The sequence below is a fragment of the Eubalaena glacialis genome, chromosome X (genome assembly GCF_028564815.1).
Source record: "Eubalaena glacialis isolate mEubGla1 chromosome X, mEubGla1.1.hap2.+ XY, whole genome shotgun sequence".
NCBI lineage: Eukaryota > Metazoa > Chordata > Mammalia > Artiodactyla > Balaenidae > Eubalaena > Eubalaena glacialis.
The window spans coordinates 70,311,918-70,328,123 of record NC_083736.1 but is presented as its reverse complement, the minus strand read 5'-3'; the positions used below and the strand labels follow the sequence as shown (position 1 = coordinate 70,328,123).

The 16,206-nt window shown below is 38.8% G+C and overlaps 2 protein-coding genes across 3 annotated transcripts in view; both read right to left on the bottom strand.

Annotated features, from left to right (window-relative positions):
• The window catches only part of ATP7A (ATPase copper transporting alpha), a 144,831-nt gene that overhangs the window by 105,292 nt on the left and 23,333 nt on the right, over positions 1-16,206 (bottom strand). The gene's annotated exons all lie outside the window — the stretch shown is intronic.
• LOC133082390 (myb/SANT-like DNA-binding domain-containing protein 3) lies at positions 3,549-4,466 on the bottom strand. The gene has a single exon (XM_061178974.1). It carries the CDS (start codon positions 4,374-4,376, stop codon positions 3,549-3,551), a length of 828 nt encoding a protein of 275 aa, XP_061034957.1. The 5' UTR covers positions 4,377-4,466.

Here is a 16,206-nt window from a genome sequence, read left to right as displayed (position 1 = left end):
CTGAAGAGGCAGAAGTCAGAGCAAAGAGGTGACAGCCAAAGAGGAGATGGGAGGAGGTGCTGGTGTCTGAGGCTGAGTGGGTGGGAGCAACTGCACTAGTTCATGTCTAGGCTTCTCCTAGGATATACGTCAGCCAGAAATGCATCCGTTCTTTATTTCAATCAGCATCATTCTTTCCGGCATCTAGCTTTAAAACTTTACCCAACCCCTCCAACAAAAGCAATGTGCTGCCAAGCCTGACTGATTCCACTTTGGCAACGCCCTTCACGTTGGTCTCCCTCATTTCTTACTAGGTCCTCCTATCATCTCATCCTAACCAAACCCTCCTACCTCATCTCCTGGACTCCAGTCTTCTCTAAACTCAATTCCATCTTCTAATCTTCCTCCTGGAGCACAGTTTTGATCATGTTACTGCCCAATTTGGAAACTCCCCCATGTCCTCCCAATTATGTGTCTCACCGTCTTGAATCTTCAACAGGACCTTGCATCTAGTGAAGTTCCTCTCCTTTCTGAATCTGCACCTACCAAAATACCAACTCTAAAGATTTAGCTCAAATGCCACCTCCTCCAGGCTTTCCTTCAAGTTTCTTCACTCTCTGCTGAGCTTCAAATGCTCTAGAAGACGTGCCTGATCAAGTACATGATAGCTGTGTACAAGCCTTACATCCCCTACTGGGCTGTGTCCATGATTTGGCAGGTCAGGGGATGGTGAACTGTGTCTTAGTATTTATCAGTCAATTCTCTACAGCACCTACCAAGAAATGATTATTGCATTTCCACCTCAGGTAAGGAACTACTCAAAAGTGGAATGAATTGGGATGTACCTGTTCATGAGTGGAAGCATTACAAGTATCCTGTAGATGTGATCTGGCTCTCAGGATAAAGCAAATCCACGGTATAGCTTTGAGGGATGGGGTGGGGGGAGGCAGGTGGGGCTATTTGTTTTCGAGTCTAGAGACCTAGGACTGAGGTTCTGCTTTGCTGTTCACTAGCTTTCAGCCTGGTGCAGGTGGTTCTTCTCTGAGCATCATTTCCTCACTTCTGCAGGACTTCACAGGACTAAGGACCAAATGAGACACATTTGTGAACTCTACACCAGTGGTTCTCAACCCCAATTGGGTATCATCGCCCCCTGTAAAGTTTCCAAAAAATATAGAGGACCAGGCCTCAACCCAGGTAAACTGAATGAGAATCCCCTGGGAGTGGGACCCAGCGGGACTAATTTTTTATAAAATACTGTTTCTAATGCATACTCAAGGTTGAAAACTGTTATAAATTCATAAATACCATTAACAGTAGAACAAAGTGCTTTAGCCTGCTGGTTTAATTATCCTTTATTTGTTCAGTTAGGAATTAGTTCGATGCTTTTATAGTTCCATTATGTGTGTGAGCATTTTTTGTGTTGTTCTACATTGTTATTTGTGTGATTAGGTGGTAATTCTGGGAGAGGAATAATATCCGGCACAAAGCTGTACACAAAAATGTACCTAACCCAATGGGTTGTTTTTTTGTTTTTTTTTTTTGAGAATAGGTAAAAGCTTCACAGGGTCCTCTAAAACCTTGCTACACAGAACTGTGGTGGCCAGACAGGCAGACCTGGCATAACCTGGGAGCTTGTGAGAAATGCACAGTCTCAGTCCCCCCCCACCAGAATCTGCATATTAAGATTTCCAGATGGCTCAATAGGTGAAGCAAAGGCAAACTTTTCTCAGTTCACATCATCTGTGTTGAGGACCTGCCACTCCCTGCCCTAATCTGTCTCCCATAAATCGGTTAAGCTTGGGACTTTTTCCAGATGCTGCTTCTCTAAAGGGTCCATTTGGTAAAAACTAAATTAAGAACACAAATCCTTACAAAAGCATCCTTCCTTTGAAAGAAGACTAGTCTTCACAGGGTTCCTTCAAATAACCAGTTCCTCTAAGATATTTAAAATATGATCAGTGTATAAAATAAATTGATATCCACTTAAGTTTTATGCAGTGCATGTATTAGTATACATGTACTTTACTGAACTTACAGACCCCGGGACCCAAATTCCAAAATTATGAAAGGAAGGAAGCTTAGCCACTGCAGTAAACTCTCCCTGTTGACCCACGTCCTCCGGACAACTATGATGTTAGCAGTACTCATCCAAGACTGTGCAGATCACATCACAGTCAAGGAGTTGTAGCAGATTCTAACCATCATCTAGACCAACTCTCCTGTTTTATAGACAGGAAACACCAGGGCCAAAGACTAAATGGAGTAACTTAAGGTCACATAGCACTTGAGACAGAGCCGAGCTCAGAATTCAAGCCCTGACTCCTCGTCCTGCACTCCCTATATAGCCTCTGTCACACATACTGCTCCTTCCCCACCACATGGCCTTGAACTTTCATTCTCAGAAATTGCTGACCTGCCTTGGCACTTAACTGTCACTTTGCTTCTTCCAGCTACTGTTATGCCCAACTCCCAAGACTGCTTTTCTCACTAGGCTACAGGAGAAGTTATATCACAGCTCAGTCAAAATATCCATTTATCAATCCACGTTTCCAAATATATTGGTAATGGATTCTGAAAAAGCTCAATACTAACTGCATACTATGCGGACTATGTAGCATCACTATTAGCTAGCACCAGGAGCATGGCGAGGGAAGGGCCTTTCCTTAGGCGGCTAAAGATGAAAAACAAGGGCAACCATTTACTCAGTAGTACAAAGTCGGTAGGAAACTACAGCAGGAAGCCAAAAACTGTAGCACAGTGGAGGCGGGCAGCACCTTTAAAAAACATACACAGTGTGACTATAAAATCACAAGTCTTGTCTTTTAATAAAACAAGCATGACAGAATGTAGAGCTCTAAACGAACGTTTCTCCCTCAAAGTAGTCACATCCTTAGTTCCAACAAAGCTACACCTGCTGGAGACATTATTTGGAACTCCTCTTTGGGGAAAGGAAGGCCTTAAAAGGCAGCCTATGAGCCACATTAAAAAACAGCCTTCCATTATGTTCGGCCATTTAAAAACAGAATATCCACGCTCCAAAGACGACATTGAAAAAATGAAAAGTGTGCTATAGCTCTTGTGGAGGCTCCGAAAGACCTCTAGCAAATTCTGAGTAACAGCATCACCACTGGAGAAACGTGTGTCCTCCCAGGACAGCCACTTTCAATGGGAGGGCATTCATTTGGATAGACAAGGTCTGACGTCTATTTAAAAAAAAAAAAAAACCCACAAAACCCAGCCACACTCCTTTATAGTCACACTTGCATTTGATTAAAAAAAATACAACAACACTCACACATGGTTCTTGTATGAATTCTAATTAAGAGACATTACATTCAGAATGATAGCACTCATAGTGATAATTTTCAGAAGACTCTAACAGCTTCTTTGCCACTTCAGGGGTACATAGGGTGCAGCTGTTTACCTGAATGTATTCTTAAATAAGTGACTACTACCACTCTCATCTTCCTAGTTGTAGCTCTGTGACAGGCTACCGACCGCAAGTTCATGTTCCAGACCTTCTTTGCCAACACAGATTAATTACAAGGGAGCCACACCCCAACGTCTTAGGGTGAATTGGGAAAGGGCCGGTTAAATGAGGAAACAGGCCATTCCTTGGTAAAAGTTTGCAGTTTTCTTTCCCAATACATCTTCTTTTTATTGAGAACTTCCATTTTTATCCTGTGTTCCTCCTCTGCCATCTCACACTCTCGCTCTAGCTGCTGGATTTTGGCCACATGCACCTCATTCATCTGTATCAGCTGCAGTTGTAAGATGGACATTTGTTGATGGTGTTCTTCCTCAGGCAACTTTTTTAAAGCACCTTCCTGAGAGGTTTTGCTCCTGTAGTTTTTATTGGCTGTTATTCTGACAGCTGAACACGAGGGTTCAGGTTGAGAGGTCCCCTCACATACTGGGAAATGTATGAACTCTTTCTCATCATCGCACAGTTCTCTATTTGAAACAGCAAATGATTCTTGGGTGGCGGCATCAGCATGGTACTCGGGCTCCTCCTCGGGAGGGCTCTGCAGGAAGTACAGCTGCTCGGGCAGCATGTTGGCGATCTTCTCCTTCCCCAGGACGTGGGTGCTCAGAAGGGGGCTGACGCTCCGTTTCACTTTCTCTCTCCTTTCATGAGCCATAATCTTTTTGGTCCGAGCCTTGATGTTCTCCCAGCACTTCTTCAGCTGTTTGAAATCCCGCAGCGACACGCTGGGCTGCGAGTTGTATTCATGGGCGAGCGCCTGCCAGGTACACTGCTTGAGGGCAATAGTTCGCGCGTCGCTTTTCTTACACTCCAGCACATACTTGTACTTTTCTACTAAAGCCAGCAGGATGCTCTTTTCCAATTCTGAGAAGTATTTGGCAGGTTTTATGATTTCGTTGTTTTGCATTTTCCACTACGTTTCTCCTGGCTGTTAGCTATCCTGCAGCGGCGGCGCAGCGGCCACGGCGATCGGGGGAGGGGCCGGCGAGATGCGAGCGCCGGCGGCCTCGGCTCCTCTCGCAGGCTGGGCGGCCGGAAGGGCCGCGGGCTCCGGAGCGCCGGGCGGCAGCGGCGCACCCCCGGCAGGTCAGTTCTGCCATTTTTTGTCTCATACATTTTTAGGCTATACAATTACCTACATAAAAAGTTAGGAATATTATGTCTATCTGTTGAATTAATCGTTTCATTATTATAAAGTATTCTCCTCTCCAGTAGTATGGCCACACCAGTTATCTTTTGGAAGTATTTGCATAAAATATTTTTCATACATTTATTTTCAACTTTTCTATGAATGACATATAGTTGTATGTTATATCTGGGAACAGCATTTAGTTGTTTTTTAATTTATTTATTTTATTTATTATTATTTTTTATTTTTGGCTTCATTGGGTCTTCATTGCTGAGCGCGGGCTTTCTCTAGTTGCGGCGAGCGGGGGCTACTCTTCTTTGCAGTGTGCGGGCTTCTCATTGAGGTGGCTTCTCTTGTTGTGGAGCATGGACTCTAGGTGCGTGGGCTTCAGTAGTTGTGGCCACAGGCTCAGTAGTTGTGGCTCGCGGGCTCTAGAGCACAAGCTCAGTAGTTGTGGTGCACGGGCTTACTTGCTCCATGGCATGTGGGATCTTCCCCGACCAGGGCTCGAACCCATGTCCCCTGCATTGGCAGGTAGATTCTTAACCACTGTGTCACCAGGGAAGCCCTAGCTGATTTTTTTAATCCTTCTTACAAGCTCTGCTCTGAACTGTAATATTGGGTGCATTTACATTTAATAAAATTACTAATATTTTGGGGTTTATGCCTATCTTCTCGATGTTTTCCTATTTGGCCCAAGTATTCTTTGAGGCTTTTTCTCCTTCCTTGCTTTATTTTGCATTAATCAAATACCTTTCATTATTCCCCTTTTCCCTTGTAACAGCTTGTTATAGTTTTTAAACATCACTCTTTTAGTACCCTAGAGATTACAACATGTCTTCTTTATTTATTACAGTCTACCTTAAATTAGAACTTTTATCTCTGTCTGGATAGTGGAAAAACTTTTAAAACATATTAACTCCATTTAACATCTCCCTTTTATCAGCTTCCTATTGCTGCTATAACAAATTGCCACAAATGCAAATGTATTATCTTACAATCCTGAAGGTCAGTAACCCAAAATAGGTCTCACTGGGTGAAGTGGGGTGAAGGGAGCAAAGTCCACCTTGACTCAGTGATCAGTATTAGTATTATGATAATGCCATCTGCAGCAACATGGATGGACCTAGAGATTGTCATACTGAGTGAAGTAAATCAGACAGAGAAAGACAATTATCATATGATATTGCTTATATGTGGAATCTAAAAAAAAAGGGTACAAATGAACTTATCTACAAAACAGAAACAGAGTTACAGATGTAGAAAACAAACTTATGATTACCAGGGGGTAAGCGGGGGGAGGGATAAATTGGGAGATTGGGATTGACATATACACACTACTATATATAAAATAGATAGCTAATAAGGACCTACTGGAGAGCACAAGGAACTCTACTCAATACTCTGTAATGGGTTATATGGGAAAAGAATCTAAAAAAGAGTGGATATATATACATATATAACTGATTCACTCTGCTGTACGCCTGAAACTAACAGAACATTGTAAATCAATATACTCCAGTAAATTTTTTTTAAAAATTAGTATCATGAATATTATGCACCATCTATGAAACATTTTCAACAAAAATATTTAACATGTATCTAATCAAGCCTTTAGAGCTAACTTCCAACATACAGGAAATAATAGGAACTAAAGGATATCACCCTGTAGCCAAGGGAAAACAAAGGATCAAGGTATTGGCAGGCTGTATCCTATCTGGAGGCTCTGGGGAGAATCCAGCTCTCTGATTTTTCAGCTGCCTACATTCCTTGAATCCAGCCCCCAACTGCACAACTCTGACCTCTGCTTCTACCTGCACATCTCATTCTCTGACTCTCCTGACATGCTTTTACTTTACAAGGACTTTTGTGATCGTATTGGACCCAACCAGATAATCTTGGATGCTTCCACCTCAAGATCAACTCTATCGCATCTGCAAAGTCCTTTTTTCCTTGTAAGGAAGTCAGAGGTTTCAGGGATTCAGACATAGACATCTCTGTGGGGCTATCATTCTGTGTACCACACTTCTCCTACATTTTGTGTTAGTGGTGACACATATTTTAATTCAATATGTTTACAAACACTTCAGAAAGGAAAGCTCTACCTCTCAGAATGCCAAGAGACATAGACAAAATAATGAAGTTAGAAAATCACCATTTGGCACCATTATTACCTCAATCACGGTAATAACTGATTGAGGACGAAATCATTCATGAATGCTAATGCTAGTGAAAAAAAGCTTGATGAGAAAGAGGACACTTACATTATTGCAAAGTACCACCCTACAAAATACTTGCCAATTCGCAATAAGTAAGTATAAAAGACTCCTTAATTAACCTTATAGTAAATAAATCTTTTAAAGAAACAATACAAATTATCATCACAATTAATGAGACGAATTGACATACCATGCTAACTCTATTCAAAAGAAAGCTAAGAGACTATATTAATACATAAGTATATTTCAGAGCAAAGACTATAAAGCAGAGATAAAGAAAGGTATTTCATAACGATAAAGGGGCCAATTAATGAAGAAGACATAATAATTCTAAATGTTTATGTAGTTAATGACAGAGCTTCAAAATTCATACAGCAAAAAGTGAAAGAACTGCAAGGAGAAATAGAAAAACCTGCAAGTATAGTCAGACATCTCAATACCCCTCTCTAAATGATTGATAAAAAAAGTAGGCAGAAAACCAGCAAGGACAGAGTAGATTTGATCAACACTACCAACCAATTTCACTAGATTGACAAGCACAAAACAGTCCACCTAACATCAGCAGAATTACACTTTCTTCTCAAGTGCAGATAGAACCTCAAGTAAGATAGACCAAATTCTGAGTTACAGAATAAGTTTCACTAAATTCAAAAGGATGCAAGTCAAATAAAGTATGTTCTCTGGCCACAATGGAATTATATTAGAAATAAAAAAACAGAAAGATCTCTGGAAAACCCACAATTATTTGAAAGCCAACTGCACACTTCTAAATAACCTATGGGTCAAAGACGAAATCAAAAAGGAAATTAAAAACTATTTTGAACAGAATTAAAATGTGACATAGCAGAATTTGTAGTATGACACTAAAGTAGTAGTTAGGGGAAATTTTATGGTACTAAATGTTTATATGAGAAAAGAAGAAAGGTCTCAAATCAATGACCTCAGGTACCACCTCCAAAATCTAGAAAAAGAAGAGCAATTAAACCCAAAGTAAGCAGAAGAAAAGAAATAATAAAGATGACTACAAAAATCAATAAAAGAAAAAGCAGGAAAACAACAGAGGAAACAAATAGAAGTAAATGCTGGCTTTGAGAATATCAGTAAAATTGATGATTCTCTTTCCAGACTTATAAGGAAAAATAAGAGAGACAACACAAATTACCGTTATCAGAAACAGGAGAGGTGACATAATTACAGATTCTATAGACATTAGAAGGACAATAAGGGAGTAGTGTAAACAACTTTACGTCAATGAACTCAACATTTAAATGAAATGGACCACTTCATTGAAAGACACAAGCTCATCCAAGAAGAAAAAAACAGCCTTAAATGTACTAATCTATTAAAGGAATCAAAATTGCAGTAAAAACAAAACAAAACTTTCCACAAAAAAACTCCAGGCCCACCATAGCTTCACTAGTAAAGTCTACCAAACATTTAAGGAAGAAATAATACACATCTTTCACAAACGCTTTCAGAAAATAGGAGAAGAGGGAAATTCCTAACTCAGTCTATGAGCTAATGTTAGCCTGACACAAAAATAAGATAAAGGTACCACAAGTAATGAAAACTACAGACCAATATCTGCAAGAATGCAGACAGAAAAATCCTCAGAAAAATGCTTGTAATCCAAATCCAGCAACATATAAAAAGGATTATACACCATAACCAAGTAGAATTTATCATGCGAATGCAAGGTTGGTTCAACATACAAAAATCAATCAATGATATATACCATGGTATTAGAATAAAGGACAACAAACACAAGTATCTCAATGGATGCAGAAGAAGCATTTGATATGTTCAACACACTTTCATGATAAAAAAAAAAAGCTCAGAAAATGGAAAACTGAAGGAAACTACTTCAATCTGATAAAGGGTATTTGTGAAAACTCCACAACTAACATCATACTTAAATGGTAAAACACTGGAAAGCTTTTTCTCTAAGGACAGGAATAAGACAAGGATGCTGACCCTTGCCACTTCTGTTTCACATAGCACTAGAAATCCTAGCCAGAGTAATTAGGCAGGAAAAAGAAAAAAAGGCATCCAAATTGGAAAAGGAAAAGCAAAATGATCTCTGTTCACAGATGACATGATCTTATATCCCTAAAGACCCCACACCAAAAAAAAAAAGTTAGAGTTAATAAAGAATTCAGCAGTGACTTCCCTGGTGGTGCACTGGTTGGAACTCCGCACTCCCAATGCAGGGGGCCCATGTTCGATCCCTGGTCAGGGAACCGGATCTTGCATGCCATGACTAGGAGCCCGCATGCCACAATTGAAGATCGCTCATGCCACAGCTGAGGATCCTGCATGCCGCAACTAGAGATCCCACATGCCGCAGCTGGGGATCCCGCATGCCACAACTAAAAGATCCTGCATGCCGCAGCAAAGATCTCGCATGTGGCGGCAAGGATCCTGTGTGCCGCAGCTAAGATGCAGTACAGCCAAATAAATAAATAACAAATATTAAAAAAAAATTAAAGAATTCAGCAATGTTCCAGGGTACAAAATCAACACGCAAAAATCAGTGTGCTTCTCTACATTGACAAAAACAATATGAAAAGAAAATTAACAATTCCATTTATAATGGCACTAAAAAGAATAAAATACTTATGAATAAACTTAACCAAGGAGATGAAAGACTGGTATACCAAAAACTACAAAACATTGTTAAAAGAAATTAAAGAAGATACCAAAAAATAGAAAGACATCCTGTGTTCACAGATTGGAAGACATAATATTGTTAAGATGCCAATAATATCCAAGACAATCTACAGATTCAATGCAATCCCTATAAAAACCCAAAGGTATTTTTACAGAAATAGAAAAACTCATTCTAAAATTTATATGGAATCTCAAGGGAACCTAAGTAGCCAAAACAATCTGGAGGGACTTCCCTGGTGGCACAGTGGTTAAGAATCCGCCTGCCAATGCAGGGGACACGGGTTCGAGCCCTGGTCCGGGAAGATCCCACATGCCACGGAGCAACTAAGCCCGTGCGTCACAACTACTGAGCCTGCGCTCTAGAGCCCGCGAGCCACAACTACAGAAGCCCATGAGCCACAACTGCTGAAGCCCATGCGCCTAGAGCCCGTGCTCCACAACAAGAGAAGCCACCGCAATGAGAAGCCCCCGCACCACAATGAAGAGTAGCCCCCGCTTGCCGCAACTAGAGAAAAGCCCACGCACAGCAATGAAGACCCAACGCAGCCAAAACATAAATAATAAATAAATTAATTTAAAAAAAAACAATCTGGAAAAAGAAAAAAATTAGAAGTCTCATACTTCCCGGTTTCAAAAAATATTACAATGCTACAGTAATCAAAACAATGCAGTGAGCAGAAGCAAAAAGAACTACAATCCTGCAGCCTGTGGAACAAGAACCACATTCACAGAAAGATATACAAGATGAAAACGCAGAGGGCTATGTACCAGATGAAGGAACAAGATAAAAGCCCAGAAAAACAACTAAATGAAGTGGAGATAGGCAACCTTCCAGAAAAAGAATTCAGAAAAATGATAGTGAAGATAATCCAGGACCTCCGAAAAAGAATGGAGGCAAAGATTGAGAAGATGCAATAAATGTTTAACAAAGACCTAGAAGAATTAAGGAACAAACAAACAGAGATGAACAATACAATAACGGAAGTGAAAAATACACTAGAAGGAATCAAGAGCAGAATAACTGAGGCAGAAGAACGGTAAGTGACCTGGAAGACAGAATGGTGGAATTCACTGCCGCAGAACAGAATAAAGAAAAAAGAATGAAAAGAAATGAAGATAGCCTAAGAGACCTCTGGGACAACATTAAACGCAACAACATTTGCATTACAGGGGTCCCAGAAGGAGAAGAGAGAGAGAAAGGACGCAAGAAAATATTTGAAGAGATTATAGTCAAAAACTTTCCTAACATGGGAAAGGAAATAGCCACCCAAGTCCAGGAAGCGCAGACAGTCACATACAGGATAAACCCAAGGAGAAACACACCGAGACACATACTAATCAGATTGGCAAAAATTAAAGACAAAGAAAAAATATTGAAAGCAGCAATGGAAAAACGACCAATAACATACAAGAGAACTCCCATAAGGTTAACAGCTGATTTCTCAGCAGAAACTCTACAAGCCAGAAGGGAGTGGCATGACATATTTAAAGTGATGAAAGGGAAGAACCTACAACCAAATTACTCAACCCAGCAAGGATCTCATTCAGATTCGATGGAGAAATCAAAAGCTTTACAGACAAGCAAAAGCTAAGAGAATTCAGCACCACCAAACCAGCTCTACAACAAATGCTAAAGGAACTTCTCTAAGTGGGAAACACAAAAGAAGAAAAGGACCTACAAAAACAAACCCAAAACAATTAAGAAAATGGTAAGGGGAACATACATATTGATAATTACCTTAAACGTGAATGGAAAAAATGCTCCAATCAAAAGACACAGGCTTGCTGAAGGGATACAAAAACAAGACCCATATATATGCTGTCTACAAGAGACCTAGCAACACATAAAGACTGAAAGTGAGGCGATGAAACAGATATTCCATGCAAGTGGAAATCAAAAGAAAGCTGGAGTAGCAATACTCATATCAGATAAAATAGACTTTAAAATAAAGAATGTTACAAGAGACAAGGAAGGACACTACATAATGATCAAGGGATCAATCCAAGAAGAAGATATAACAGTTATAAACATATAGGCACCCAACATAGGAGCACCTCAATACATAAGACAACTGCTAACAGCTATAACACAGGAAATCAACACTACCACAGTAATAGTGGGGGACTTTAACACCTCACTTACACCAATGGACAGATCATCCAGACAGAAAATTAATAAGGAAACACAAGATTTAAATGACACAATAGACCAGATAGATTTAATTGATATTTATAGGACATTCCATCCAAAAACAGCAGATTACCATTTCTTCTCAAGTGCGCACGGAACATTCTCCAGGATAGATCACATCTTCAGTCACAAATCAAGCTCAGGAAATTTAAGAAAATTGAAATCATATCAAGGAACATTTCCGACCACAATGCTATGAGATTAGAAATCAATTACACGGGAAAAAACGTAAAAAAACACAAACACATGGAGGCTAAACAATACGTTACTAAGCAACCAAGAGATCACTGAAGAAATCAAAGAGGAAATCAAAAAATACCTAGAGACAAATGACAATGAAAACACGACGATCCAAAACCTATGGGATGCAGCAAAAGCAGTTCTAAGAGGGAAGTTTATAGCTCTACAAGCCTACCTCAAGAAACAAGAAAAATCTCAAATAAACAATCTAACCTTACACCTAAAGGAACTAGGGAAAGAAGAACAAACAAAACCCAAAGTTACCAGAAGGAAAGGAATCATAAAGATCAGAGCAGAAATAAATGAAATAGAAACAAAGAAAACAATAGCAAAGATCAATAAAACTAAAAGCTCGTTCTTTGAGAAGATAAACAAAATTGATAGACCATTAGCCAGATTCATCAAGAAAAAGAGGGAGAGGACTCATATCAATAAAATTAGAACTGAAAAAGGAGACGTTACAACAGACAGCACAGAAATACAAAGCATCCTAAGAGACTACTACAAGCAACTCTATGCCAATATAATGGACAACCTGGAAGAAATGGACAAATTCTTAGAAAGGTATAACCTTCCAAGACTGAACCAGGAAGAAAGAGAAAATATGAACAGACCAATCACAAGTAATGAAATTGAAACTGTGATGAAAAATCTTTCAACAAACAAAAGTCCAGGACCAGATGGCTTCACAGGTGAATTCTATCAAACATTTAGAGAAGAGCTAACACCCATCCTTCTCAAATTCTTCCCAAAAATTGCAGAGGAAGGAACACTCCCAAACTCATTCTATGAGGCCACCATCAGCCTGATACCAAAATCAGACAAAGGTACTACAAAAAAAGAAAACTACAGACCAGTATCACTGATGAATATAGATGCAAAAAATCCTCAACAAAATACTAGCAAACAGAATCCAACAACACATTAAAAGGATCATACACCATGATCAAGTGGGATCTATCCCAGGGATGCAAGGATTCTTCAATATATGCAAATCAGTCAATGTGATAAACCATATTAACAAACTGAAGAAGAAAAACCATATGATCATCTCAATAGATGCAGAAAAAGCTTTTGACAAAATTCAACACCCATTTAGGATAAAAACTCTCCAGAAAGTGGGCATAGAGGGAACCTACCTCAACATAATAAAGGCCATATATGACAAAACCACAGCAAACATCATTCTCAATGGTGAAAAACTGAAAGCATTTCCTCTAAGATCAGGAACAAGACAAGGATGTCCACTCTCACCACTATTATTCAACATAGTTTTGGAAGTCCTAGCCACGGCAATCAGAGAAGAAAAAGAAATAAAAGGAATATAAATTGGAAAAGAAGAAGTAAAACTGTCACTGTTTGCAAATGACATGATACTATACACAGATAATCCTAAGGATGCCACCAGAAAACTACTAGAGCTAATCAATGAATTTGGTAAAGTTGCAGGATACAAAATTAATGCACAGAAATCTCTTGCATTCCTATACACTAATGATGAAAAATCTGAAAGAGAAATTAAGGAAACACTCCCATTTACCACTGCAACACAAAGAATAAAATACCTAGGAATAAACCTACCTAGGGAGACAAAAGACCTGTATGCAGAAAACTATAAGACACTGATGAAAGTAATTAAAGATGATACAAACCGATGGAGAGATATACCATGTTCTTGGATTGGAAGAATCAATATTGTGAAAATGACTATACTACCCAAAGCAATCTACAGATTCAATGCAATCCCTATCAAATTATCAATGGCATTTTTTGCAGAACTAGAACAAAAAATCTTAAAATTTGTATGGAAACACAAAAGACCCTGAATAGCCAAAGCAGTCTTGCAGGAAAAAAACGGAGCTGGAGGAATCAGACTCCCTGACTTCAGACGATACGACAAAGCTACAGTAATCAAGACAATATGGTACTGGCACAAAACCAGAAATATAGATCAATGGAACAGGATAGAAAGCCCAGAGATAAACCCACACACCTATGGTCAACTAATCTATGACAAAGGAGGCAAGGATATACAGTAGAGAAAAGACAGGCTCTTCAATAAGTGGTGCTGGGAAAACTGGACACCTACATGTAAAAGAATGAAATTAGAACACTCCCTAACAGCATACACAAAAATAAACTCAAAATGGATTAGAGACCTAAATGTAAGACCGGACACTATAAAACTCTTAGAGGAAAACATAGGAAGAACACTCTTTGACATAAATCACAGCAAGTTCTTTTTTGATCCACCTCCTAGAGTAATGGAAATAAAAACAGAAATAAACAAATGGGACCTAATGAAACTTCAAAGCTTTCACAAAGCAAAGGAAACTACAAACAAGACGAAAAGACAACCCTCAGAATGGGAGAAAATATTTGCAAATGAATCAACCGAGAAAGGATTAATCTCCAAAATATATAAACAGTTCATGCAGCTCAATATTAAAAAAACAAACAACCCAATCCAAAAATGGGCAGAAGAGCTAAACAGACATTTCTCCAAAGAAGACATACAGATGGCCAAGAAGCACATGAAAAGCTGCTCAATATCACTAATTATTAGAGAAATGCAAATCAAAACTACAATGAGGTATCACCTCACACCAGTTAGAATGGGCATCATCAGAAAATCTACAAACAACAAATGCTGGAGAGGGTGTGGAGAAAAGGGAACCCCCTTGCCCTGTTGGTGGGAATGTAAATTGATACAGCCACTATGGAGAACAATATGGAGGTTCCTTAAAAAACTAAAAATAGAATTACCATATGCCCCAGCAATCCCACTACTGGGCATATACCCAGAGAAAACCATAATTCAAAAAGACACATGCACCCCAATGTTCATTGCAGCACTATTTACAATAGCCAGGTCATGGAAGCAACCTAAATGCCCATCGACAGACGAATGGATAAAGAAGATGTGGTACATATATACAAGGGAATATTACTCAGCCATAAAAAGGAACGAAATTGGATCATTTGTAGAGACGTGGATGAATCTAGAGACTGTCATACAGAGTGAAGTGAGTCAGAAAGAGAAAAACAAATATCATATATTAACGCATATATGTGGAACCTAGAAAGATGGTACAGATGAACCGGTTTGCAGGGCAGAAATTGCGACACAGATGTAGAGAACAAACGTACGGACACCAATAGGGGAAAGCAGCAAGTGGGGGGTGGTGGTGGTAGTGTGATGAATTGGGAGATTGGGATTGACATATATACACTAATATGTATAAAATGGATAATTAATAAGAACCTGCTGTATAAAAAAATAAATTTAATTAAATTAAAAAATTAAAAAATTAAAAAAAAAACAGTGTGGTACTGGCATAAAGATGGACATATAGACCAATGGAATAGAATAGAAGCCCAGAAACAAACCCTCTCATATAAGGTCAAATGATCTCCAACAAGGGTGTCAAGACCACTCAATGGAGAAAGGACAGTCTCTTCAACAAATGTGCTGGAAAAACTGGATATCTACATGCATAAGAATAAAGTCACTTACATCATACACTAAAATTAACTAAAGATGGATTGAAAGACCTAAACTTAAGAGCGAAAACTATAAATCTCTTAAGAGAAAACACAGTAGAAAAGTTCCATGACATTGGATTTGGCAATGATTTCTTGGATATGACAGCAAAAGCACAAATAACAAAAGGAAAAATAGGTAAACTGTACTTCATTAAAATGAAAAACTTTTATGCATCAAAGGACACTATCAAGAGAGTGAAAAGACAACCCACAGAATGAGAGAAATATTTACAAAATATTTACCTGATAAGAGACTGAATATCCAGAATATATAAACAAATGGTACAACTCAACAACAAAAAATCTAGTTGAAAAATGGCAAAGGACTTGAACATTTTTCCAAAGAAGATAAAGGGCCACCAAATACATGAAAAGATTTCAACATCACTAGCCATTAGGGAAATGTAAATCAAAACCCCAAGGAGATACCACATCATATCTATTGAGGATGACTATAATATAAATAAATAAATAAATAAAACACGAAAAATAACAAGCATTGGTGAAGATGTGGAGAAATTGGAACACTTGTTGGTAGGAATGTAAAATGGTGCACTCGCTGTGGAAAAGTTTGGCATTTCCCCAAAAAGTTAAACATAGAATTACCGTATGATCCAGCAATTCTACTTCTAGGTATATAACCAAAAGAATCGAAAGCAAGGACTCAAACAGATAATTGTATAACCAAGTATTCTTTTTAATGTTTAGCAATATAGCAGATAAAAATATTTTATGCGTTATG

What these genes read in the sequence shown, in the direction of transcription:
- LOC133082390 (XM_061178974.1), bottom strand. Translation starts at nt 4,376, where the DNA reads ATGCAAAACAACGAAATCATAAAACCTGCCAAATACTTCTCAGAATTG.